The sequence below is a fragment of the Lissotriton helveticus genome, chromosome 5_1 (genome assembly GCF_964261635.1).
Source record: "Lissotriton helveticus chromosome 5_1, aLisHel1.1, whole genome shotgun sequence".
NCBI classification, from domain to species: domain Eukaryota; kingdom Metazoa; phylum Chordata; class Amphibia; order Caudata; family Salamandridae; genus Lissotriton; species Lissotriton helveticus.
In genome coordinates this window covers 1030599994-1030626732 of record NC_136065.1, presented here as the reverse complement: position 1 = coordinate 1030626732, position 26739 = coordinate 1030599994, and the positions used below count along the sequence as shown (strand labels likewise).

Sequence of the window (26739 nt, the reverse complement as noted above, 5' to 3'; positions counted from 1 at the left end):
CCTACTTTGGAACCTGGAACACCAGCAGCGCCTGCCTGCTTGCCAAGACCATTGTGCCCTTTGAGGAAGAGAAGAGCACTAGAAAGAACAAGGTCCAGTTGGGAGCTCTACCATGAGGATTCATTATGCAAGGTTTGCAGATTCAGCAGAGCCCCAATCAGGCCATCACCTGTGTACAAGATTGTTTTGGCGACCCCCGTATGCCAAGAGAGGGCAGCCATAGACTTTGCTACACCTGTACTGCTGTACTGTTGTGAACCCATATGCTAGAGGGAACCATCAGTAAAGTTACAGCTTCAAGTAGAGGCAAAATGTGCAACTCTATGGGCAAGGTACGAGTGCTGGGAGTGCCTGCGCCCATATAATCCCATACCACAGCAACCCAGTATGCCAGAAGGGGCTGCTGGTTCCAATGTTGCCAAAGGATTCCAGCCGCTGCCTGAAGTATAAACTAAGGTTACAATCCGCAGGTTGGACATGCACTGCGAGGGAACGGACCCTCTCCACTGAGGACTGCTGGAGATGTTGTGGTCAGTGTAGCACCCTTGCTGACTCCAGTCAGGAGCTGAAGAGAGGATTCCTTCCTGCCCATTGAGGAAAGTCAACTTATTGTGGCTTTGCAAGCAGGGAGCTGCTCTGACATTAGGGAGACCTCCAGCAGCGCCACTCAGGAGAGAGAGCCTGTGCTGCGAGCAGCCTGACCTGAGGAGGACTTGCAGGTGCACGTCTGAAGGTACCTGCTGTATTGCTGAACCCTTCTGTGCTGCAAGAGCAGGTAAGATGTCAACTGGCCCAGTTGGGCCCCAAGGAAACTCACTGGAAACGGTGATGCAGCACCACAGACACTGTTGACTAAGTTCTTAAAAGGTCAAAAGGAAGCACTCTTGAGTACAGCCTAATAGTTTCCATTTCCTGATACAGCTGCCAGTAAATGGGGAATAACCCTGAACACGTTACAGGAAGGAGGGTGGAACAGGGATTAGCCTGACAACTACTAGAGCCCGGACCTCAAGGGGATTGTGTTGTTGTATTTGAACGTTGCATTCCTTTGCATGTGTAGAGTTAGCGAGCCCTTCGATCCGTGTCCCTATGCTTTGCCCAGGTCCTTTGCTTCAAGTATCAGAGGGTAGGGGGCAGCTCCTTTGCAGTGAAGGCTGCCAGCTCCTTTGCAGTGAAGGCTGCCGCGACTTGGAATGCCCTTCCTCTCGTCCTGCGTTCCATTCAGGACTCAGTAGCTTTTAAAAGGAAATTAAAGATACACTGCTTTGCCTGATAATCTCTCTCCATACCCCACTAGGCTTCGCTCTGGGAAACTCATTAGTATCTGCGCCCATCATAAATATATGTAATATAACATAAGTAACATACCATTGTGCATTTTTTCATACCGACCCAAGAACTTATATCTCTGACACTCGTGAAAGTGGAAGGTAGTAATAGGCAGGGAAATTGCTCCTCGCATGTGCCATGTCATATGTGAGTCTCTGCTATGGATCTTTACCTGCTTCCAGACCTGTGGTACAACTGCTTTCTGGAGTGACATGTTAATAATGGAGTTCACTTCAATGTTTGTGCTCTCTGCCACTGCTGCCAGAAGCCTTGCAGAACAGGGGTCTGATGGCGAACCAGACTTGACACCCTTAAGGATCTTGAGAGATTCCAAAGGATCGACCGGCCTGAATACCGACAGTGAGTGAGCAGAATCAATAGGTTGAGACCCCGGAAATCCCCCACTGCTGCCGTCACAGGGTGTAAACACTGCCTGAATAGTCTGAATCTTATCCCTAAAGAAGCAGGAGAGAGTGTTACACCAAGCACGGGAAGATAGAGTCACACTCGCTTGGGCAAAAGGGGACGTGAAGCTCTGAACAATGGCAAAAAATTTCTTCGGAGTTGTTACTGGCAGATTCGATGCGGGCAGTGTAGAATTGCCCTTTAGCCAGTGTAATAGCTTCATAGAATGTTTTTTGATTATCTCTGAGCTTCCGCTTGGCTGCCGGGCTGTATCCACTCCTTCGCCAAGCCCACTCAAGGATCTTGAATTCATGCTTCGCAGCTTTAAGGGCAGAGTTAAACCAGGGTTTTGAAGGAGATTCCCTAGCCAACCTGATGGACCGATGTGAGGCCACAGTGGCAACTGCCCGAGACACCCAGCCAGTGAACTCCGTCAAGCACTCCTCAAGCACCCCTGTCAGAGTAGGCCTGGAAGTTTCCAAGGCCAGATTGAATTAGAGTGGGTCTATTTTCCCAAAAGCTGATTTACGGCAAGATCGCGCCAATGACTCAGCATTAGACACTTCCCACGAAAAGTAGGATATGAAATGATCCGACCATTAAACCAGTCAAGGATCCCTTAGAACAATGGGCAAGTGGGTACAAATGGGGTCAAGTATGTGACCGGCCTGATGAGTGGGAAGGCTGACATGCTGATCAAGTTGCGCCAAATGTAGTATGTCCAGCAGGTCATGCACCACAAGACCTTCCTAAGTTCAACACATTTGGGAGTTAATGTTTTAATTCTACTGTTACACCCAAGACAATCCCACATTCATATTTCAGCTGGATGTTCCAATTCTTTAGGTCACACACTACTCTGCAATTCCATCACTCCGCAAGGGGCCTGTAACCATATGAAGCCAGTGTTAAGCTGTACATTATAAGCTGCCCCAACTCATCTATTCCAGCATACTACACACTTCTGAGTAGCAGTTCCTATTTGTTAATTCTAAATTAAACATGTTGTAGAATGACCAGCGGCAAACCATATATGTTAACTGTATGAGACACCCTAAATGTTGTAGAATAACCTTGTATCCACCCCCTGGAAGTGTTCTTAGAAATGTTCCTTAACCCAAAATAGATATAGAGAATATGTGCCTACATAAATGAAACAAACTTCTTGCTATAATAGAGAATATGTCTATGCTTGGACATAGGACTGGCTTGGCCAAGAGGCCATTTAATATAATATCCTGGAACATTGCGGGGTTGCTCACGAAGACCAGATCCGAGGACTGGTCTAACTTTATTGAGACATGTGACATGGTTGCGTTCCAAGAAACCTGGGCTTTGGACACGGTCTTTCGGACAGGTTTTTTGGCATTCTGCAAGCAGGCGGCTCCTAGTAGTAAAGGGCGCCCATCTGGTGGGTTACTGTTATGAAATGAAATGAATTCGTACTTGTATAGCGCACTTATACCCTGAGGCGTCTTGGCGCTGTACGCATACCGCTGTGGAACCCTTCCTGGCTTTTCCCTGTGAAATGCCCACTCCTGGGCACCCCCAAGGTGAAGCCAGGCATCCCAGCGCTGTTGGGGCCATTGTGGAGATTAAGCAAGCTATTGCCCAGAGTTGCAGAGTGGGACCCATGATTAGGATAGGCACCGAGGCGAGAATTATCAGGTGCGAGGAAACTGAGCCCAAGACCCGCCGAGGCAGGAATTGAACGCTGGTCCCGGGCCAGACCTCTGCATCAGGGTCTGCCACTCTAACCATTGAGCCACACTTCTCGTTATAGGTGAGACAACAAGCTGGTTTTCAGGTTAAAGAGTTAGTGATTGATATCCCAGATATTCAGGCTATCAGAATAACTTCCATGCATGAGTCTGAGTGTATATTTATAAACATCTATGCCAGAGGTCAGGCAGGTGGAAAGGCCTCCCCAATCATTTCTAGTTTGGATTCTTTCCTGAAAACTCTAAAGGGGCCCTGTAATAAGATCATTGCGGGGAATTTTAATTGCACGTTCGAGCCTCTTGGTTATGAGGACGGGAATCTAACCAGTGATGAAGACGCGTTTGGGGCGACCCGTCATTATTGCTTGCCCCAGTTAAGAAGTGGACTAAAGCTTAAAAGTCTTACAATGGAGTGTGTGCTCCGTGCAGTAAATGCCAGATCTAAATCAGACACAAAAGGCAATTTTACCTTCAGCAATGGGGCAAGGAAAAGTAGGATTAATTATCTTCTCATTAATCTAGAATTCTGGCATAGGGTGAGGGATGTGGATGTCGTGAACAGACCAGAGAGTGACCATAAACCTCTTTTTCTGACACTAGATGTGATTTGCACCCAGAACTGGAGTGGTATTCCGGACACGATACCATCAGATGTGATTATGTCCAATGACTCGCGCAGGTTAAAATGGGCGCAGGTTGCGGCGGATGAAGCCACCGTAACTCAAATCAAGCTAACGCTAGTAGACTCCCTGGCAACCCTTTCCCAATTAGATCCTAATGAGGACACCTTTTTAGCCCTTACAGCACATCATTAGACCCTGTTCACCAAGCTTGGATCCTATTTGGTAAAACCTAGAGTGCAACGCAACAGGGGCTCAGGGTATAAAGCAGCAAAATGGTATGATGGGGCTTGCAGGAAGGCTTACAGGGCTCTGTCCAGTGCAATCAGGGCAGACTCTGTCCAGGAGGTAAGGACTAGGAGGTCTGAATACAAGACTATCCAACAACGGGCAAAAAAGGCCCATGATGAGAATCGATGGAAGGACCTGTTATCAGCATGTAACGGTAAAAACTGGCATAGTTTCTGGCACTTAATTAAGTGGGTAGGTGACCATGCGGGTCCGGTACCTGCTAATAACGTTTCACCAGAAGCTTGGGTTCCATACTTTCAGTTTCAATTCTCCTCTTATATATACGACTCGGAACAGTTTAAGTGTAATGCTTCAGAGGAGATATTATTATTTACCTTGCTAGAAATAGAATGTGCACTTGATGGGGTGGCTGCAGGTAGAGCCCCGGGGCCGGATGGCATCCCGGAAGATATATTCAAATCTGACTGGGAGAATTGGCTGACCTACATCTTCATGCTTGCCAATGGCTTAGCTAGAGGCGCCCCCATCCCGGAATCATGGCACAGGGTGGAGATTATACCCATATACAAAAAAGGGGATCAAGCCTCCCCATCCAACTACCGGCCCATCCGTCTTATTGATACCATGCAAAAGTTGGTGGCTAGATTAGTGCTAAGCAGGATAAATAGGTGGATTGTTGATAATGAGATTCTATCCACCTATCAAGCAGGATTTCGCTCCCATGTCAGCACTATAGACCAAGTCTTTAGATTTACGACGTTATACTGGAACACCATGGTCTTAGCTGCGGGCACCATCTATGCAGCATTTATAGATCTCAAGTCTGCATTTGACTTAGTGCCCCGTAATAAACTCTGGGTCACTCTTAACAGGGTCGGATTGGGATCACAATTTGGCCCGGGCACTGACGAAAAAAGTGGCCCACATTCAAGGGGCGTGGCCTACAGTTAAGGGGGCGTGGCCTACAGTTAAGGGGCGTGGCCCACATTTAAGGGGCGTTCCCTTTCATGAAACACTATTTGGTTACTCTTTGAGGTCTAATTCGTAGAGAAATATTTATTAGATTAAGCATTTTAAAGCTTACAGAGCAAGTAACATTGGTAAAGACTAGGGGCCAGATGTAGGTAGGGTTTTACCGGTCGGTAACGGCCAAATTCGGCCGTTACCGACCGGTATTTGGCATTTAATATGTAGGGGCAGGTAAACAGGGAAAATCGGTAATTTTACCGAATTGGTAAATATACCGGTCGGTAAATTTACCGACCGGTATATTTACCGAATCGGTAAAATTGATATGTAGGTGGGACTCTTCTGAGTCCCACAAGGCCTACAAAATCGGTATTTTACCATCAAATTGTATTTGATGTTAAAATACCGATTCAGGTGTGCATGCACATGTGTGCATGCACACCTGTGCCATATGACAGGCAGACCTGCCCTTAGGGCAGGTATGCCTGCCATATGGCCCCCGAACCTTTTGTGGGGGTGCTAGAGGGTGTCAAAGTGACACCCCCTGCACCCTTGTCAAAATCGGTATTTACCGAATCGGTAAATACCGACCGGTAATGCCCCATTCATTCCTATAGGCTTCAAAGCCCATAGGAATGAATGGAGCATTACCGGTCGGTATTTACCGATTCGGTAAATACCGATTCTTAACGATTCGGTAAATGGAACATCTGGATGTTCCTACATACCCCCACTTCTTATTTACCGATTCTTAATTACCGAATCGGTAAAATTCGGTAATTAAGAATCGGTAAATAAGTTTTACCTACATCTGGCCCTAGGAGCACTGCAGTTCTGATAACTGAATACTTACTTGCAGTCTTAACGCCCGGCACAATGTCGTTAGATACTCTTTCCCAACCAGCTATATCCTAGACTCCAATCATCACAGAAACCTATTGGCCTGCTGTTTTCCCAGTCATGCAGGCAGTGAGTAAGGGATGTGTCCATATGGAGGTGAGGCAGGAGCTGGGGAGGGAAAGGAAGGCCACAAACACCCAACAAGATCCCCCATTGAGAAGCGAGTCACTGGAAATTATGAATACTATGAAATGTTATCTTAGTGCAAGCTTAGACTCGCCCAGAATAACAAAAAGAACATAGAAGTAGAATGGTGCACCCAGTAAGAGGTACAGAATGACTTAAGGGTCAGAGTGCAGCCTCCACAACATAAGAAAACCAGACAGGGAGGCACTAAGGGGAATTAAATAAAATTTAAAAATTTGCATCAGAAAAGCTGTGTTAAAAAATATGGACATGTTTTTATAAAGTGTCCTCTTTAATTATCATGGTCCCTTTGCAGAATCATAAAGCATGAACAAATGATTATTTTTTATAGTTGTTTTACCATTCGGCAGTTTTATATAGTGTATATTCAGCCCAAGACAAAGGCTATTTGAGTTCTATTCATGAGTACCAATTACAGTACACATGATCTGATTTTATATTTAAGGGCCTGGGCGATGAAGTGATCTGCCCAGAATCACAGGTTGTTAAGCAGACGCTGGGACTCAAACTTGAATCCCAATCTCTGCAACTCTGGCGTTAGGCCACCTATGCCTATGCACAGACAAGGAATGAAAGTGGGAGGATACTGTTCTTGCGCAGGACACAAGGCCAAGGTGACAATGGCCTACATGCTGAGCAACTGAAAAACCAGCAAGGCCCTTTCCATCACAAAATTATCCGAGCCCTCCAGCACAGGAGCACCTGAAAAGCAGTGAAGCCCCTGCTATTACTAACATACTCAGCCCTCCTCAGACCTTCAGCTCAGGAGCACATGAACAGCAGTAAGGCCCCTGCAATTTGTAAATTAATCAGCCCTCCCCAGCCCTCCAGGCCTCAGGGCAATGTCCTGGCAGGGGAGCACAAAACACAGCTGCTGGGTCATCCACAGTAGGGGGGGGCTAAGGTGAAGATTGTGCACTTTCAAAACATCACCTGGCCCCCTCAGAAAGACCCATTCTTCCTCGCCCACTGTGCCCTGAATGTGAGGGGCTGTGGGCGAGGTGTTAAGACTAACACTGTTTCCCCCCCATATCCCCCCCGCTGCGCGGGCCCCTGGGGGGCCGAGGTGAAAATGGCTCAAAGGCCTGAGCAACACCTGGCCCCCAGGGAGGCCGATTCTTGTAAACAATCACCCCTCCCCAGCCCAGCCTCAGCGTGATTGCTTTGCAGGGCAGGAGATGCAGTAGAGGCCTCAGCTGATAATCGTTGTATGGCAGCACAGTGAAGCGCTTTCATTTCTGTCTCTATCTCTGTGCCCTCTGTGGGCCGTTTTTTTTCTCCCCTTTTGCAGACAGCAGAGAGCACTTTCTGTGGACTGGGAAAGGGGAGAAAAAAAACGGCCCACAGAGGGCACTGAGACACTGGCCCTTCGGCCGATGCCCGAATGCCCGCAGTGCCAATACGCCCCTGACTCTTAACAAAGCTGGGATGCCCGCAGAGATCCTCTCATTCATCATTAAACTACATGACTCTACCTATGCCCGAGTTAGATGGGGACAACAAGGGGAGACAACAGAACGTTTTCTGATTAACAAGGGAGTGCAGCAGGGGTGTGTTTTAGCCTCTGCCCTCTTCTCCTGTTTATCAATAATGTGGTTTCATTTTACTCTGACTATCCCATGGACGCTCCGACTCGCGCTGGTTCAAGGGTTCCTTTATTAATGTTTGCGGACGATACTTTAATTTTGTCAAAAACTCTTGTTGGTCTGCAAAGAGCCCTCGACCGATTTACCTTGTTTTGCGATGACCATGAACTCATAGTTAATGTCTCCAAGACCAAATTCATGGTCCTGCATAAAAGTAAATCAGTGAAAGCCAGAGTAGTAATGAATAATGTGCTCCTTGAAAAAACTGATTCTTTAACCTATTTAGGGGTCACTATGGGCAAAAGATTGAATTGGAAGCCGCAGATGGAGCTACTGGTTGTAAAGCACAATCAACTAGCGGGGGCCCTCCTGAAAGAACATCGTCTATCCTTAACTAAACCAGTGGCTCCGGCTATGACTATTTATCAAGGAAAGGTTAGAGCCTCAATAATCTATGGAGCAGAACTCTGGGGGTTCGAAAAGGTATCTTCTTTAGTCCATGCACAGAACAAGTTCCTGAGGGCATTGACTGGTCTCCCGATGTCTACACCTCTAAGGCCGTTATTGATGGACCTTGGGTGTATTTCTTTTGAAGAGGAAGCGGGTTTTAGTCCTCTTGCCTATTGGCGACGGCATTGGACCACCCCGGAGTTGGCAGCCTATGTGCAGGCACTTAAGAAAATTAGAGAGGCTGATAAATCCAATAAGATTACATGGTTACACAAGATTAAGGTGGCTCTTTTAAGTATGAGCCTTACCCACCTAGGGCGGGACCCACAAGGGAACTCGTTTCCCCCACAAGCGGCATTCAAAGCCTTATAAAGGGAGATGATCTGGTAGCAATCCTTTTTTCAGGTGAACGGAGATTCCTTAACAGGCCTCTTTCTGTGCCATAAAATTGAGCAAGGTATGGAGGCCTACTGGGACAACATTACCAGTTTTGGAGACAGGAAGCTTTACCACCAATTTAGAGTGGGAAGTCTCCCTATAAAATAGTTCACTAAAAATTGGGGGTCTGATCAAGACTCACTCTGTCACTCCTGTCTATGTGAGGAAGAGACTCTGTCACATATCCTGCCCTGCATACCTCGTCAAAAATGGCTCAAGCCAGTGTGCGCCAAAATGGGAACAAGATCCTCCCAAATGGCTGTGCGAATTATAAAATCTGACACCAGCAAAGTCGTAGTGGTGGCTATGGCAAAATTTTGGAGCTGGACGTGGGCCATAAGAAGGTTAAGGATGCAGGGCACCATGTAACTATGCAATTATGTATTTATGTAATCACCTTAATACTGTACTTTCCACCTTGTAACAGGGTTGCTGAGCTTGGTGCTCCAGTACACTCTAATATAAACAGGTTTCTATGTGTTTATTCCTTGTGAATTTCCTGTTACATCTAATTGTGGATCAATTTTTTGGCTACAACCTTATTTATCCTTGATGATACACGTTTTTGTATGTACTGAGATAAGATTTGAAAATGGATTTTATTGATTTTATTCTTGATATTTTACACGTTTTATCAGCCAATTTGTTTTTTTGATGTCTTTTTGTACATGTATCTTTTATGATTGTTTATAATCGAATAAAGACTAATTGAATAAAAAAAAACTTCTTGCAATACTAATGTAAAAAGAGGTCCTCCTAACTTCAACAGTATAAACCTTTGACTTACAAACAACCTGCATTTTACTTTTTGCTGCAAATCCAGTATCCTACTCATTTTAAAGACATTGTGAACACAATATTCCATTCATAGAAGACAACTGATACTGTGCACTTGTTTAAAAGCATTAGATCTGGCATACTGACTGCTTGTTTTAAGACTGCTTTTGGACTTATTCCATCATTTTTCTATTCACTGTTTTCAAGTTTGTTTGGCGGGTTTCCAACAATTCTTCTGTTCATTGGCTGTGGCATTCTTATCTTTCTTGTAGTAAAGAAAGAAAAGCCCACAGTCCCTGCCTATGGAAACTACATGACTGCACCATTGATTGGGAAAGAGTGAATAATGTTTAAGTCACTTTAAAGCATGAAAGGGAAAGGACTGTTCCTGCTGTCCTGAGAAGAAACGCAGAAGAATGTACCAAAGGGACAGACACTTCTGGGTGCTCGTGTTAATTTTATTGTGAAGGTTCTCTGATGCGTTTCAGCCATAGCCTTGGTCAAGGTTAGAGAGTGAAGCTGAAATGAAGTGCTTACAGGTACGGATGCCTTAATGCGTGTAAATCCATGCATCTGTGATGCTATTCTCACACAGTTAGGCACTTTGGCAATGCACGCACACATGCCGCACTTGGTTCGATTACAATACAGAGATAGACATATGGGAAGCATTAACCATCATGTGCAGTATCTGTTGCCACTGTGAGTGTTACTTGTGTGGACGCCTTCGCATTGGTGGGCCAGCACTATTCTACACATTATTTCAATTCGCAGGTACACACCCATGCTATTATGTAGATGGGTTACGAAAACCAAGATTTTGTTTGTACTAGGCATGTATTTGTTTTGCAATTATTGGCTAGCACTGTTTAGTACTCAATTACAGTATACAATTGTAACTAAGCCATGCTTTATTAATGGTGGGTGCTCTTATGTGATATGTTTTGCACATTTGCTATATAATTTTCTGTTAACTTACATGTTTAAAGATGGAGGCCGCTTTCTTTCAGTCTGTTGTTTAAGTTGAATACAAACATTTGTAAATGGCAATGTCAGCTTCGCTCCCTAATCGTGCCCATGGCTATAGCTGAAACGCGTTTGGGACGCTTCACAATAAATTTGATACAAACATCCAGAATTGTCATCCTTAGTACTACACGGATTTAGAGGTGATATATGTAAATATACACACACACACACACGTAACATATTAATGATTCTATGGTGATGTAAATGTCTCAAAATGTAATCTCAATTAACAATCCAGGGATGTCATAAACACAATTACAGTTCCTGTTTTTGCCTCTTCTATTTTTATCCTATGCCTGCTTTCAGAGTCTTTTATCTGTTTTGAGAAAGTGTGAAGTATTTAGGCACGCACAGAAATGTTCGCATTATGCTTACTCTTTAGGCTGACATATTTAAAGTTTTCCTTCATAGTCAATGCCATAACATCATGGAATCTCACTATATAGGTTGACATGTTTTAATTGTTTTTAGTTATAGAACCATATAACCATTATGTAAATCGAGATGGCGCATTTATCACCATGATTGTTTAGTCTTGTTGATACTTTTGTTTCTGGAAGTGCATTTATGTTTCATAAATATAAAGATGAGATACTATAAAAATCAAGGTAACTGATCCTAAGCTAGAGGGACTTCTCACTAGGGGTATCAAGCCTGCGATCACGCCAGTTTGCAGCGTCAGACAGCCATGTCGGGGGCCACGCTGTGAACAATGCAGATTAGTGACCTACAGTTTAGCACTGTTTGTTAATACCCGGAGAATGTTGAGATAGAAATATAGCAACTCAGCTATTCTCTATCAAAACAGGTATGCTCTGCACTCCATCTTGAGACACTCAAAACACAGGCTTGATTTTTACTGCTTCTGCAAACATTAAGCATAGCACCTAGAAATAGCTTTAAGGTGTGAGGATGTTAGGACCTCTTCTGTTTCGTGTTGCAATTTTGAGGCTGTTATTAAATAAAGAAAATTGATTTGGTGTTCAACTGTGTCCCTGAACTAATCCTGTGGGACTGAGAAACATTTCTGATCATTACCAGACATATTTCCTGCGCAGTTTTATATGGGTTGCAATCCAATTGGATGTCTAACGCGTATTGCGTCATTGACTAAGCCCTGTCTCCAGAGGGTTAGAAATCCTGCAGATCAGGTGGGGGGGTCAGAGAATGTATCACCAACATTACCACTAACACCACTGTTATCAACACCTTTGATTCAATAATTACAAATTGTCCGCCATTTTCCACATTACCATTACCACTAACAGCGCTATTATCACCACCTTTGATACAATTATTACAATTACCACTGCCATTTTCCACATTACCATCACCATTGCCATTCGCACCACTAGTACTACAAACACCATTACAATCAGCATTATCATCTTTACCACACCACCATTGCCACCAACATCACCAATATTTCTGTCTCAAATATTGTAACAAATGCAAACACAGACATGCACAAATGTTGTTTCATGAGTTTGCCAGACTGAAACCAGACCTTTAGGATCTGCCACTTCTTATTTGCATAGACCTCAAAACACTGATTCCAAACCTAACAAGCATTTGCAATGCAATTGGTCTCGCCTTTGGGACCTTATATGTATTTAGCTGTGCAGCACATTAGCCTGGGTGCTGAAACATCTACTGTTCTTTAACATGGAGTGAAAGAAAGCACCAAACTGTGTGACACGTCAGGTATGGGAACACATGTAGAGGAATATTGCCTTTCAGCAGGAAATGGTGTAGTCCAAAGCTCTGTTTTTAATATAAAATCAGGGCCTTCGGTGGTCCTGTCACTGAAAATACAAGGTTTGGAAAAAATATTATTGTCTACGGGTGCTTGTGGAAGACAATTTCTATGGACTGGAAACTAGAGAATACTAAAGTGATTCTGGTATTTTACTGACCTCTGCTGGTCATTTTCTATCAAGAAAGTTAAATACAGGCAGTTGCCAGAATTTTTTTAAAAAGAAAGTCCTTCAGCAAAAAGTAATTCTGGTATTTTGCTGACCTCTGCTAGTCGTTTCCTATCAAGACCTTTAAATAGAGCAGTTGAACAGAAAAGAAAAGTCCCCACGTGGAAGCAGACAAGTCCTAGGGCTGATCTCCAGAGCCCACAAAGTACATACACATATAAGTATATAATAAGTATATACTAAAGTATATACCAGAGGCTTCGAATGCTCGACCTAAAAAGGACTCACACAACAGACAATTAACCGAAGTAGCAGAATTCTACAATCAGATTACATACCACCTGGACGTACAGAATACCAGAGAAGATATCAATAGGAAGCAAATAAAAGTACTGCATGGAGCGATAAAATTAATAGACAAACTAAGTAAATGCACTGAACACAGAACTTGGCTTATTACAGCACCAGTGACGAAGGTCTAATGACAAGGATGATAAAATCCTTCTTCTATGTCAAAGCAGAGAACACAAATCGTTAATCAACAGTATTACTTAACATGCATAACCAATATGGTATACCAATGGAAAGAAAAACATCAGAGTCTTGCAGAATTCCACTACCCAAAATGCACCACTTCTGTCATTTCGTTTTCCAGGCATTGTGTGATGCAATCGCCAATGAATCAAAAAATCAAAAACATCGCATTAGGATGAGGAACAGAACAACAGTGATGCACCACACAAATATGAGGATCAACAGAACAAATGGCAAGAAGAACAGGCAACCTCCAATTTAATTCCAGTGGTCCGACTCTGAATTTAGGTAGCTAATCAAATCAAGCAACCCCTACATGATATTCAGCAGACCCATCCCCAACAAAAATCTTCAAAACATTCCCTTAAATACATGTGCTGAATCCAAGAAAATGAATGTTGGGAACAACTCCACAGATACATAAACATTCCCTCTCAAAATGAAGGCCTCCCTAAATCAGACCACCAAACTACAGACTAATTTCCAATGGTCTATTTCTTGGATAATTATTAGAAAGAGTAGACTTCTCCCAGATCTCCTCTTTTGATGAGGAGAACAAACTTCTATTAGACCACCAGTTCCGTTTCCACTCATGTATCAGTACAGACAGAATTGTTAGCATTTTTTGGCAAACAACATAGATCCTACACAGATTGAGAATAAAATTTAAAAAATAAAGGTTTTCTGCAATCCCCGCAACTCTAGTATAGGAGTATAAAATCACATTTTAAAACCCAGATAAATATAATCATTGATTGAGTGTGTCTAGCTCTCTCATACCTTTCCCCATCACACCGCTAACTGCTGTACTCCAAGATAAAACTAGAGCATCTCTTTGGTCGCTCATGCACTACACCGACATGATTTCCACTTAGGATAACAGCAAGCGCAATACTCTGCCAACCAAGCACACCGCCGTGGTGTACCACACTAGCCATGCTGATAATGCAGTTCTGTATCTAAATTCGCTTAGGAATCCCTATATAAAAACTACTACAACTGCTTAGTATTCTTGCTGTGATGGTAATTCGAGGCTCCTCGTAAAATTGGAGGCACCACATAAATGTTCATCAACAAGGCCTGGTGGCAGAGGTGGAATCTAGAGACTGCAGCAGCGATAAAAGGACAATGGAGACTAAGGCCATGGAGGTGGGTGTGACAGTTCGCACAGCAAAGGGATCCAAGATACACCAGTATCATGAAAGAAGCAGGAAGCTCTGGCAGAAAGGTTCTGCTTTCCTACTGCAGGTCACTCTGGTGGAGGAGCCCTGCCCTTTCACACACACAAACAGCCAGCACCCTTCAAACCAATGCCTAATCAGAGAAAGGTTTATAAAAAGGCAAAACTAGAAAAGGGCAATATCTTAACTACCTCCTCAGTGTGAGCTGCTAATATGTTCTTTCTGTTAAATTACATCCCGAGGGTTGATGCCATACACTGCAATATTTCTTGTTGCTGTTTTTGGGCGATACGACTCGCCGGTGCATCAGGAATGTCCCATGTTCCTGAAAACATGATTTATATATGGGAAAAAATGGTCACACTGAATCCTTCTGGTGACACAAGAAGAGTTGTGTAGTGTCAGAAAGAACACATATATCTTTTGGATGTTATAATTTAAAAACATTATGTTGCGAGGACTACCTTTAGCTCCAAGTCTTTGTAAATCTGCGGACGAAGGAGGCTGAGCAGGTATGAGGCTCTGGAGAATTTGAAACCTGAAAGAAAAAGATGTATTTATGGCATATCTTCAGCTCCATACTATTACCAACTTTTTGTGATTATTTTTCTTTTACTGTGATGATTCGTAATGTGCACGAAAAAAGCAGCAAGTCTTTAGAGTAATTCCTATTTGCTTTCTGCAGGGCAGAGTTCCACAAAAATGCTCAGGCAAAAGCTACAGAGAAATACTCAAATTAGGATGTTTCCCAAATGCATTGCTGAGGAAATTAATGTATAAAGAGAAGAATGACTGCCTCATTCATGTTAATGTGGGGCCACAGACAGATATCATGCCACAGAACACTGAATGTCCTTGCCTTCTTCACCTGGAAAGATATTGAGAAAAGCAAATGTAAGCATAGTGGCTATTAAGTATGGGCATTCTGAGGCACAAACATAATATACTGACTGAATATGGAAACAATAACTCTTTGCAAAGTCCATGCTAGGATTCAAACGTACCCTTTACATTACAAACACAAAACATCAACACCTGCATTACCTCATAGCAGAGCAGCTTAGTTAAATCATAAACACACAACTCTACTGAAGTAAAGGCACTTATACCTCAGCTTTAATGTCGAATTCCATTTTATTACCAGAATGGTACAAAATTGACTTGAGAAGCCTACTGTTTACTCATTCAAAAATTAATTGCATGCTGAATGACTTTACACAGGGAAACATGTCTGCAGTAGCCAGGATGCGTTTTCAATGTGATCTTACCCCACTGCACAAATTTAAACCCTTGCACCCTGGTTTGGATGAAAGACATTTTGTATTTTAAAACAGATACACCACAATAAAGCCTTGGCATGAACCATATAGACAGATGTGCAAAGGATGATATGCTATTAACTACCATAATATAGGGAGGCAAGGGGCATAGAGACCCACTCAAGAGCCATGGCCCTATGCACACTCAGCAAAATGTGTTTGTCATTTATAATTTTAAAATGCAGACACATTTTTTCAACATAAATACATATTTTGAAATGTGTTAATAAAATGTCATTACATTTAACTCACAGCATTTCTTTTTAAACCATGCATACACCTTGTCCTGCATAGGTTTGGTATAAAAAGAGTACCGCTTTGCATTAATAGGGTAGGTTGTAGTGTAGAAACATCCCAGTACTGTTCACCGAAGGCCCCCCTACTTTCTAGAGCGAAAAAGGTGTTATGCGGGAAAGCAAATACTTTCTCAACATTGTGCAGCAAGTATTTGTGTTGATGTAAAGTGTTGATAAATCTGTCCTTCATTGTCTATATATAAAACATAGCATCTAACAAACAATTATACAGAAACATTTAACAGAGTAATTTACAAGAACAATATTGACCTGGGTAGAAAAGAGGGATGGGCATATTTCTGTGCTTTCCCTTGGCCCTTCTGACTCCACCCTGAACAATAACCGACTGAGACTGCCCTCCCCTCTAAATATGGTAACTAGGAGAATTTATTGACTGCCAATGCCCAATGCAAGCAGCCTCGCTAATCCAAAATGAAGGGGAATGCTGAAATTCATCAAGGAATTGCTTTCTTGGCGCAACGGGGCACACCATCAGATCTGTGGGAGCCATTTAAAGATGACCATGCGCAAACTCACAATTTACTCAAGAAAGAGAAGGGTTGCAGGTATTTATCTCCACCAATAACAGCGCATCCCTTAATGATATGTGCATGCTCTGACACTAAATCACATCTGCCTGCGATCCTGAAAGTGAGCCATTGTCCGAGTTGTTCGACACACAGCTGACAACATGCTGTCCCCTCAAATTACAAAAAAAATTATTAAAATGGAACGAGATCACATTGTATGTAGCATACTGAATAATTTGCAAACACATAATTTCCATTTGTTCAGAAAAATAATGCACTGCCCACCTGGTATTATTTCTTCAGTGACTGCAGCACCTCCAATCACGTGACGTCTCTCCAGTACTACTGTGTTCACTCCAGATTTCTGCAGATAGGCTGCCTGGAAAGGCAAAGATATTGGTTACAAAGTGACACAACGCCACACTTGATAGTCTCCTATCAAACACAATAGAACCAAAACTATTTCCTACACCCTGGAATAACCTGACTGCATAAGTCATTCAATCCATGCAGGGGTTTGCAGCTGTCGGGATGGGTGAAGGACATCACCCATCACTTGGAAAGGAAGCGTACGATTCACCAATGGTCGCATACACATTTGTACATAGCAATGTGTATGTACATTCTGTGGTTACATGACCCTTGATTCACAGAAGAGATCTGCTTGGGTGGGGGGGGGGGGGGGGGTGGGGGGGTTGTAAGGGGATGGAATTCTGTAAGTGCAAGTGCTGCACACGCAGTACAGGGCAGGCCTTGAATACGTACAAATATAGGGTCTTATATAGGAGAGCCATGCATCTCTTTTGCACTATGTAAAGTGGTACTTGCTTGACACAGCACTCTCATTTCAATTTAAAAAGACACGCAAAGCCACCCTGTGTGGCCTCATAAATCAAGAGCGATTTGAGCTGCGTCACCTCAATCTGCGCCCAGGAGGCATACCATTTCTTTATTTTATTGTATTTATTTAGGGATATCACGGTGCTAAGCTAGCTAACCCTTATTGTGAAGACACCTGTCGAGGCAGGAGCAGTTAAGTCCAGAATAGCCATGTTGTTAGTTTTTTCATAAAGCCAATATGGTCGCCAGTAAGGCGTAGGGCTAAAGGATATTTATTCCAATAAACGGCCGCCTGGTATGAAAAACAGTGGCCTCCAGATCTGACTTTCTTTATGCGTCTGGTTTTAGCAAGAGCGAGATTGCAAAACCTCAGTTCTCGCGGATGGACATAAAAGTGAACTTTTTCCTGCAGGATTTTTGGGTCCGAGCTTGTATAGGGCATATCGCATACCAAAAAAGTTTAAACTTAGCTGTTTGACGCATAGGCAGCCAATGTAGTGCCTTCAAACACTCAAACGCCGAGCACTATTTATTCTTGTTGCAGACCAGTTTAGCTGGTGCATTCTGGGTCACCTGTAGTCTGGAGAATATGTAGTCAACCATACCAACATATAATGCATTCCCATAGTCCAGTCTGCTAATTATCAAGGCCTGAACAATGGCTTGTCTCCAGTTGGCCATATTCCATATAAAAAGTCTCCTTAATAATTTTAGCATGGCAAAGCATTTGCCACACAGTGGTCCAGATGTACGACCATTAACTTCTGCGACTCACAAATTGCATCGAATTGCGACTCGCAATTTGCGACTGGCAAAAGTGAATGTACAACAGTGTCTCACACAATGTTTGCAATTTAAAATGGGGTCGCAAATTGCATGTCTCATTAATATTCATGGGGCAATTTGCGACCCCATTGGGAATGGCTAGCACTCCCAGGGATGGTGGCCTGCCGGGGTCAGCAGACCACCATGTCTGTGACTGCTTTTTAAATGAAGCAGTTTTTTTTTATTACAGCCTGTTTTCCTTAAAGGAAAATGGGATGTATTTAAAAAAGAAAAATGAAACTTCTCTGTTTCAGTTGTTAAGGGCAGGCAGTGGTCCCCCGGACCACTGCCTGCTCGTAAAAAATATTTTCGCACACACACACACAAAGGGGAAGCGGTCCCCTGGGGACCACTTCCCGTTTGTGAGTGGTTTACCACCTACTTGAAGTATGTGGTAAACTACGAGTATTTTGCGCCCGCATTTACAATAGTACATGGCATTGAGACTTGCTATTAGGAAGGGACGCCCCTTCCTAATAGAGAAAGTTTAAAATGCTATTGTACATGCCTGGATCATTTTTGTGATCGCAAATGGGCCGATCTCCCGTTTTCGACCGCAAAAAGGGTCGTGCATCTGGCCCAGTGTTTTTACTCGGTCGTGCGTTGTCAACCAGAATTCCCAATTTTTTTACAACCCGTTTAGGTTCTGGTACATTGCCTAACAAATGGGGCCACCAAGATGCGTCCCAGACTGGTGTGCTATTCCAAAGAGAAGCATTTCAAACTTCTCTGCATTCAACTTCAAATAGTGGTTTGTCATCCAATTTGCGGTTTCTGAGAGACAGTAGATCAGATTATCTTTGGTGTCCTCATATCGTTCAGCTATAGCTATCAACAGCTGTGTGTAATCCGCATAAGAACAAATGTTAAAGCCCCATTTCCTCCAGATCATGGCCAACGGAGAGACATAAGCATTGAAGAGGTTGAGACTCAATGATGCTCCCGGCGGAACTCCACATGTGATTATTTTTGGGTTAGAAGAAAAAGACCCTAGCTGTACTCTGCTGGATAATATTAGGCTACGCTGGCAGGGGTGTAGGAAGGGGGGTGCGGTGGGTGCAGGCCACCCCGGGTGTCATCACTGAGGAGGTGACAAAATGGCAAAAATATGTGTTTTAAACACATATTTTTGCCATTTTGTCACCCCCCTCAGTGATGACACTTGTCACCCCCGACTTGACAAAATGGAAAAAATATGTGTTTTAAACACATACTTTTGCCATTTTGCCAAGCCGGGGGTGACAAGAAATATTCCACACCAGGTACCACCTGACTTTGCTACACCACTGCTCTCTGGGTTGTTTTTAAGAAAGAAGCTAAGTCATTGAAGGGTTTTACAATTGAGTCCTTTTTCATATGTCTGCATCAGGAGGTTGTGAGATACAGTGTTGAAAGCCGCCGATAGGTCCAAAAGGATTAGGGCGGCAGCTTTACCCTGGTCCACCCGTAGCCTAATATTATCCAGCGCCGCTAATAGCGCTGCCTCCATACTGTTCATAGCCCTGAAACCTGCCTGTGAAGGATCCAAGAGATCTTTTGTCTCTAAGTATTCAGCAAGTTGTTTGTTAATCGGTTTTTCTAAAACCTTAGACACGAAGGGAAGTTGGGAGATTGGTCGATAATTCGAGAGGTTGGAAACATTCATACCTGCTTTTTTTGCCAATGGAAATAAAATAGCTTGTTTCCAAGCATTCGGAAACTTAGCTACTTCTAACAATTGGTAACAAATTTGCATTAATTAGGGACATAGGACAAGTGTTAACCGGGCGTAGATGAAGTCTAGGCACGGATCTAAGCCCAATCTGAGCCCGATTCTACCTCGGGCAATACGTTCGCTACTTGATCTTCCATAAGAGGAGCGAAGTTTCCTAAATAAGAGGGCCCTTCAGGGTAGGGTTTCCGAGCTTCCCAATTAATGTTCTCCAGTGTGGGTTGAGTTTTAAATGTGGAGTAGATTTGGGAAACTTTATCACAGAAAAAGTTGCTAACTTTCTCGCAGTTAGCTTATGAAGGAGTAAATGATTGGGAAATGATGACTAGCTTGGAAAGTTCCTTCACTATTTTGAATAATTCTTTAGTTGAATTGCTATTTTCTTCATTTCTTTTTACAAAGTACAGTTTTTTAAGTATGTTTGAGGGCTTTATGATACTTCTTTAGCTCCTCTTTGTTTAATAATCCATCGCCACTCTCTTTGGTCTTTCTCCATCGATGTCCCACAGATTTGCATTTTCTTTTTATCACTCTGATTTCTGGCGAGTACCACTTTTCTGATGGAGATTATCTAGTTAGATTACTTTCTGTCCGGGGGCACACTGATTCAATGCAGAGCTTATATCTTGGTTTAAATTCTCTACCTGCTCAAGGAGTGCTCTCAGCGCAGTTTGTTCCATTAAAGAAAAATGTGGAGCAAACTAGTCTGGGGTTATAAGATTCCACAACCTTTTTATATTTAATGAGGGTGTATACGTTTTTTACCCCCCTATTGGTAGTGTAAAGGAGAAGGAGATTAAAAAATGATCGGTCCAAGCTAAAGGCTCTATCCCTGAAATAATAGATGGCTCGATGTTAGAAAATAAGAGGTCAAGTGTATGCCCTGCAGTATCAGTGGGACCTCTGCCCCATTGTTTGAGCTGTAAAATCTGCTTGTCACTTTCCTATTGTTTACACCCAAAATCTTCCATATTTTCATAATGAACCTTAAAATACCCTATTACTAAAAATGGTTAAAATTGAAACATACAGGAAGCAGCTGAGAAAATAATTTGGCACTAAATTCAGGTTTGTAGCAGGGGGTTTATAAATTACTGCTCCCCGAACAATCTACAATCTCCACTAGATACTTGAAATCCTAGAACCTCATGATGGCATTACCGATGTGGAGAGACAAGTGTAGCAATCTCTAAAGAGAATTGTTGTTCCTCCTCCGTTCCACCCTACCCTATCACACTTTAATATCTTATAGCCCTCAGGAAGGGTGGAAGAGATATCAGGGAATTAGTTATCATCTAGCCAAGTCTCAGTTATAAAGGCTAAATCAAGCTTTTTTCTGTCAGAATATCCAAAATCTCTAAAAAGTGCTTGGGAAGGGATCTTGCTTTGAAGTAGATACAATTCAGTGATATCCCTGTCGAGTGGGCCTCCTCCCAGCCTAGCCAATCCTCCACAGCTCGGCTTCCCCACTTTCAGTTAAGGCATGTAAAAGGACCCATGGTAGAGCCTTGGGGACCCCTTAGCACAGAGTGCCTCATTAAATCTCATGGCCCTACCCAACTCAAGTAGCACTTCTCTTGAGTATCGGTAGTGACTGCTATTATATGGCAGAAAATGTACAGGGTCTCTGGCCCCTGGTCCTATTTGTGCGCGGACTGGCGTGGACAGGCTTGCCTTTGGCACGCATAGGGTACAGCCACGCTGCGGCCCCGTTTATGAAGCCTTCTATCCTTAACATCTAGGAAGCTGACCCTCCTCTGATTGCAGCTCCATGGGAGCTGGGGTGGGTTTTCCCAAACAACACCCATGGAATTTGACGCAGCCCCAGGTTTACAAAGTGATGTAAACCTGGGGAAGCGCCAAATCTGTACGCCTCCAGAGGTGAGGCGCAACGAGTAGAAATATGTTTACTTCTCCTTATTTTTCCTCTTTCTATGTGTGCTGCAGAACACATAGAAAGAGGACAATGTCTCTTAGGATTATCTGTGTTCGGCAAGGTGCCCCTTCCTGCACAAAAACAATCCTGCATGCAACGGAGGCATCCGTGCACATTGGTGCATAGGTGCCTACATTGGTGCTAGACTGCCGAAAAGGCACTAGCTCAGGGAGAAAGAACAAGAATGCACCATATTTCTTAAATACGGTGCATTCCTGCCCTTCCACTTTTGCTTTGTGGAGATCAGCAAGGTGCCTTGCTGTGCTGCCCTATGCCACAATTCATAAATAAGCCCTGTAGAGTACTTATATACTGTGCACTTCTATTTAATATTTATTAGATTCCATGAGCCACATGGGTAGAGGGACAGCCCGTCACTAACACACTTACATTTGCCACAAGTTACTGAATCCCAATTTGCCCACTGTATTGTGATGTGACAACTCAAAATGTGAAACAATGAAAAGGAACAATTCCTGTATGGGTGTGAGAATGTATTTACGTTCAAAAAGTTTGGGTAGGTTTTCGATGTCTTGTGTTACGCAGGGACGGCTCCTTCACCAAGGCGTAGGAGCATCGCCCCACTGCTCTTTCAGCAGGAAACTTTCAGGCACATGCATCAATGTTGGCTTTTGCGATTCCTTAATTGTGATTTTTAAGGAATCGCAATTAAGGAATTGCAAAAGCCTAGGCATTCCTTAATTGCGACTCGCAAATTGTGAATCGCAATTAAGGAATACCTCCCCATTCATTCCTATGGGCCTAGAGGCCCATTCCTATTCATTCCTATGGGCCTAGAGGCCCATAGGAATGAATGGGAAGACATTCTCAATTTGCGAATCTCAATTAGAGAATCGCAAATTGAGAATGCAATTTCAAGGGTGCCAGGGTGTCAAAAGGACACCCTGCTGCACCCCTGAAATTGATCTGTGCACATATGTTGCGCACACTCATGCCCTAAGGGCATATGTATGCGCAACATGAAACTTTGAAAAATGCACAAAAGTGCATTTTTCAAAGTTTTTGCAAATTACCATGAAGTTCAACTTCATGGTAATTTGCTACTGCTATTAGCGAAATCGATTTTTTTTTACTTTGATGCATTACATTTAAGGAATCTCAATTTGGGATTCCTTAAATGCAATCACAATTTAAGGAATCTCAATATAGAGATTCATTAAATTGCGATTTTTGCATTGGGTATGATGCATCCCAAATGCAAAAATACCGGTCGCAAAGGGGCAGATTCTGTGAATCTGCCCGTTTGCGACCGGTTTTTAGCTTGATGCATGTGGCTGATAAAAAGATAATAATGTAGTTATTATTTTATTTTTTGCAAGTTTGGTGCTGGGTTAGGGCGGGCGGGGCTGAAGGGCATAGGGGGAGGAGTGGTTTGCACACTCTAAGTGAGCATGACTGCTCGGCAGGACGTCCTGGTCCAGCAAAACAGTAATGCGTACTTAGCATTTTCCCCACCAGTCTGCATTACACAGCCTGTTGGGGAACATGCCCAGGCCCCCAGTCCCCATCTGAGTGCTGATCCATGGTGCTCAGACCAATCACAACGCTGCATTGCAGCGTTGTGATTGGCTATGGGAAGCCTAGGTTCTTCCTGGTACTGGAGAAGCGGAGGAGAAATTCCGCGGTGCACGAGGTAAGTTTTTTTTTTTTTAAATGTCATTATTTTGTGCCCCACTGCCCCCCTCCCCTTCCCCCTCATTCCCTGCCAGCCGCTTCTGGCGTTATGTCTCAACGTATTACATATATGACTTAATTTACTCAATTTTCTGGGGCAGTACTGGTAATAGACCATAAACTCGGCAGCAACCACCGCATTGTTAGTTGTCGAATTTCTCTTTTACACTGATTGCTACTACAAGCTATTGCTAAGCAAGGCGGGTGTGAACAGAGGCCTCCAGTTTACTGTGGGATTTTTTTCTTATAGCTGCAATTGCCCAGACTCCAGCAGCTTCCCCTATCACCCCGCCCGCAGGAAGCGTGCTGAATCATGTTTTAAAGTTTGGAACAGATATCTGTACTGGAAAAGAACAATTTGCTCATCTATAAATTACACGGGTTAAAAAGTATCTAAAACAAGCATTCAGAGGTAAGCAAATCACACAGGAATAAAAAAGATTGAAATACGTACCGCTACCAGCCCGTTATGTCCTGCAATAAAGAAATATGAAAACATTTAAAAAATGACACAATTAAAGCACTCTCGAAATAACAGCCACAATGTACCTTTCAAATTGCATTTACTGCTTTTTGTTTTATTTTTAGTGCCGTATCGTTTATTAAACAATGTGCAAGTTGTAGAAGAAAAATATTGCAAGCTGAACCATACAATATACATATACGTTGAAATGTCATATGGCAAGCCACACACTTCTTAATAAACCCTCTGGTTAAACTAAACTATGCATTTGTTATCAATACAGTGTCTTTTAAGGTCAACAATAAATATTTAAGGAGATAAAGGGAAGTCTGTCCCACTGACATATTGTGGAATAAGTATGAAGATAAAACATAACGAGATATTAACATCTGAATACAGTGCTGATCTAAAATTTCAAGGAATCAACAATCATAAATAACTAGAAAGTCTTTGCAGATTCCACAGGACGTTTCTGTTGGGCCTGGCACTCTCTGCAGGGTCAACCCCAAACCTTTTGCCTTCACTCCTCCTGTTTTGCTAAATTAATTTCAGTTCGATTTAGCACTCTAAACACTTTACCACTGCCAACCAATGGTAATGTGTTTGTGCTCTCTCCCTAAAATATAGTACAATTGACTTGCACCTAATTGGGACATTTAATTTACTTGTAAGTCCCTAGCAAATGGAACTATATGTACCCAGGACCTGGAAACTGGATGTATCATTGTACTTTACTGTTTATGTTTCTATACTTATATGCTGTTGTAAAGTGCTCTGATACCCCTCGGGTTGTGTAATCTCTAAATAAAACTCCTAAAATAAATAAATAAATGCTGTGCAGCACTCATTGTGCCACCCAGTGAGGTAGCCTTTTAAAACATTTTTCAGGCATGCCACTGCAGCCTGTAGTGCAGTTTTAAGATGCCATTTCGATCTGGCAATATAAATCTTTTGGCAGGCCTAACCCTTCGTTATTAATACTTATAAGTGACCTCAAAGTTAGGCCCTAAAGGCTCATAGGGCAGGTGGGCATTGTATTTAAAAAGTTGGACATGTGGGTTTAAGTTTTACATGTCTTAGCAGTGAAAAGCTCTACAGTCTTTTTTTCATATCTCTTTATTCAGTTTTCGCAGTGAAAAACAATCAATGTAACATACACCCCAACTGTCGAGGACATGTGAGCAAAACTTGTAATAATCATTGCTTGATTCTTCTCAAGGTCTGGACCAGAGCACGACACAAACGCAACAGCCAGTCTTTGTCCTTTCTTTTTTCACAGCTATATCAAAACCCTACAGGTTATCTTGTGGCTCATGCCTGATCCGCCTTCCTTTAGCAGGATAGCTACTGTGTTTCCTCCATCTTCCTCTTCCCTCACCTCACTCCTAGACCTCCTCAACTTTGTGTTGGCAACCTCTCTCGCCTGATACAACAGTTTATTCGCCCCATACACCAATCCATGCCTTCCCCCACTCCCGTATGGTAGACAGAGTTAGCACCCCCCAGTACTTCAGTAGGTCTATATGTGCCACCACCAGAGTCAGGTTGCAGAATAGTAGGGCATAACAGTCCAGGGTTAGCTCGGCTCAGATGCCTAGTAAAACCAATTGGGATGTGAGCGCAAGACTTCTGATATTCTCCCCCCCACCCATTTCCAGTAGGCCATAATCTTCAGACATTCCCACAATGTATGCATCAGGGTGCCCTTCTGCCGACAGCCCCGCAGGCAGTGTTCGTCCGTAGTCCGACCCATACGGAAAAGGCAGGTCTGGGTATAATATGCCCTCTGGAGGATTTTTAACTTGATCAAACGGAATCCCATCCGAACCGAGAACTCTCTGGCACACACACAGGCCTGTCCCCAGTCACCCTCCTCGGGTCTTCCCAGATCCCTTTCCTATCTCTCTCTCAAAGGTTCAAGTGATGGAAGGCTGTTGCTCAAGAGTGTAGAGTACAGTCAGGGCACCGCATGCTCTGTCATCGGGGGAACTCAGTACCCCGTATTCCAGTGGAGACTCTTCTTCCACCTCCGCCCCGGGGGGGGGCTCACACTTACCCCATATAAATCACATCTGTTGATATCCCAGAAATAGCCTCCCTGACAGTTCATATTCATCTTGCAAATCAATAAACAAGATAACTGTACCTTCCTTCCACATGTCACCCAGTTTGGAGATCCCCAAAAGGTCCCATTTGTTATGTCTTGCTAACTCGCGCAGACCATGGAGAAGGTCCGAGTCCCATAACGGGTCTCCATGCCAATCCTCCTCATCACCCCAGTGTATGCGTCACCCTCTTCCATATATTGACCACTGTTTCCATGGGAGAGGGGAGGAAGGGTAAGCCCTCTCCCATCATAAAGTCCACGGAGGTATCCCTCTGAGGCCATGGCAGTATGGTCCGCCATCAAGGAGGGTTCCTGCTGGGACGAAAAGGCACAATCATTATAGCTGAAAGGCCCAATAATAGAGGCAGAGATTCAGGAGAGCAATGCCCCTCTCCGTCTGGCATCCTGTCAAAAGCGAGAGGGCAATTCTTGGAATCCCACAGTAGCACCTTTGTGACACTGTCCACCCTATGAAGGAAAGTATCCGATACGGGGGAGCGGTATTTTACAAAATGTATAATAATTTTGGCAAATAAATCATTTTATAGAGGGCTGCTCAGACCAGAACTGAGGCACAGGGTCAGACTGATTTGCATACAGCCATGTCTGGACTGGGGTGGCAGAGTGGGCTAAAGAACGGTGATGGATCAAACCCAGATCTGTTGACTGGGTGTGAGTGTTTGATTGGTTCAGATGCTGCATCCATCACCACCCCCTTTTGTACCGCTTTGGCCGCCATAAGTGTGGCAGGGTA

At 43.5% G+C, this 26739-nt stretch overlaps 1 protein-coding gene across 1 annotated transcript in view; it reads right to left on the bottom strand.

Annotated features, from left to right (window-relative positions):
• PYROXD2 (pyridine nucleotide-disulphide oxidoreductase domain 2) overlaps nucleotides 1-26739 on the bottom strand; it is a 541945-nt gene that overhangs the window by 476045 nt on the left and 39161 nt on the right. Inside the window, exons 2-4 of the mRNA XM_078643559.1 lie at nucleotides 23870-23889; nucleotides 16694-16787; nucleotides 14728-14801 (exon numbers count right to left, since the gene is read on the bottom strand). Of these exons, the coding sequence (XP_078499685.1) occupies nucleotides 14728-14801; nucleotides 16694-16787; nucleotides 23870-23889 (188 nt within the window). The remainder of the gene's footprint in view (nucleotides 1-14727; nucleotides 14802-16693; nucleotides 16788-23869; nucleotides 23890-26739) is intronic.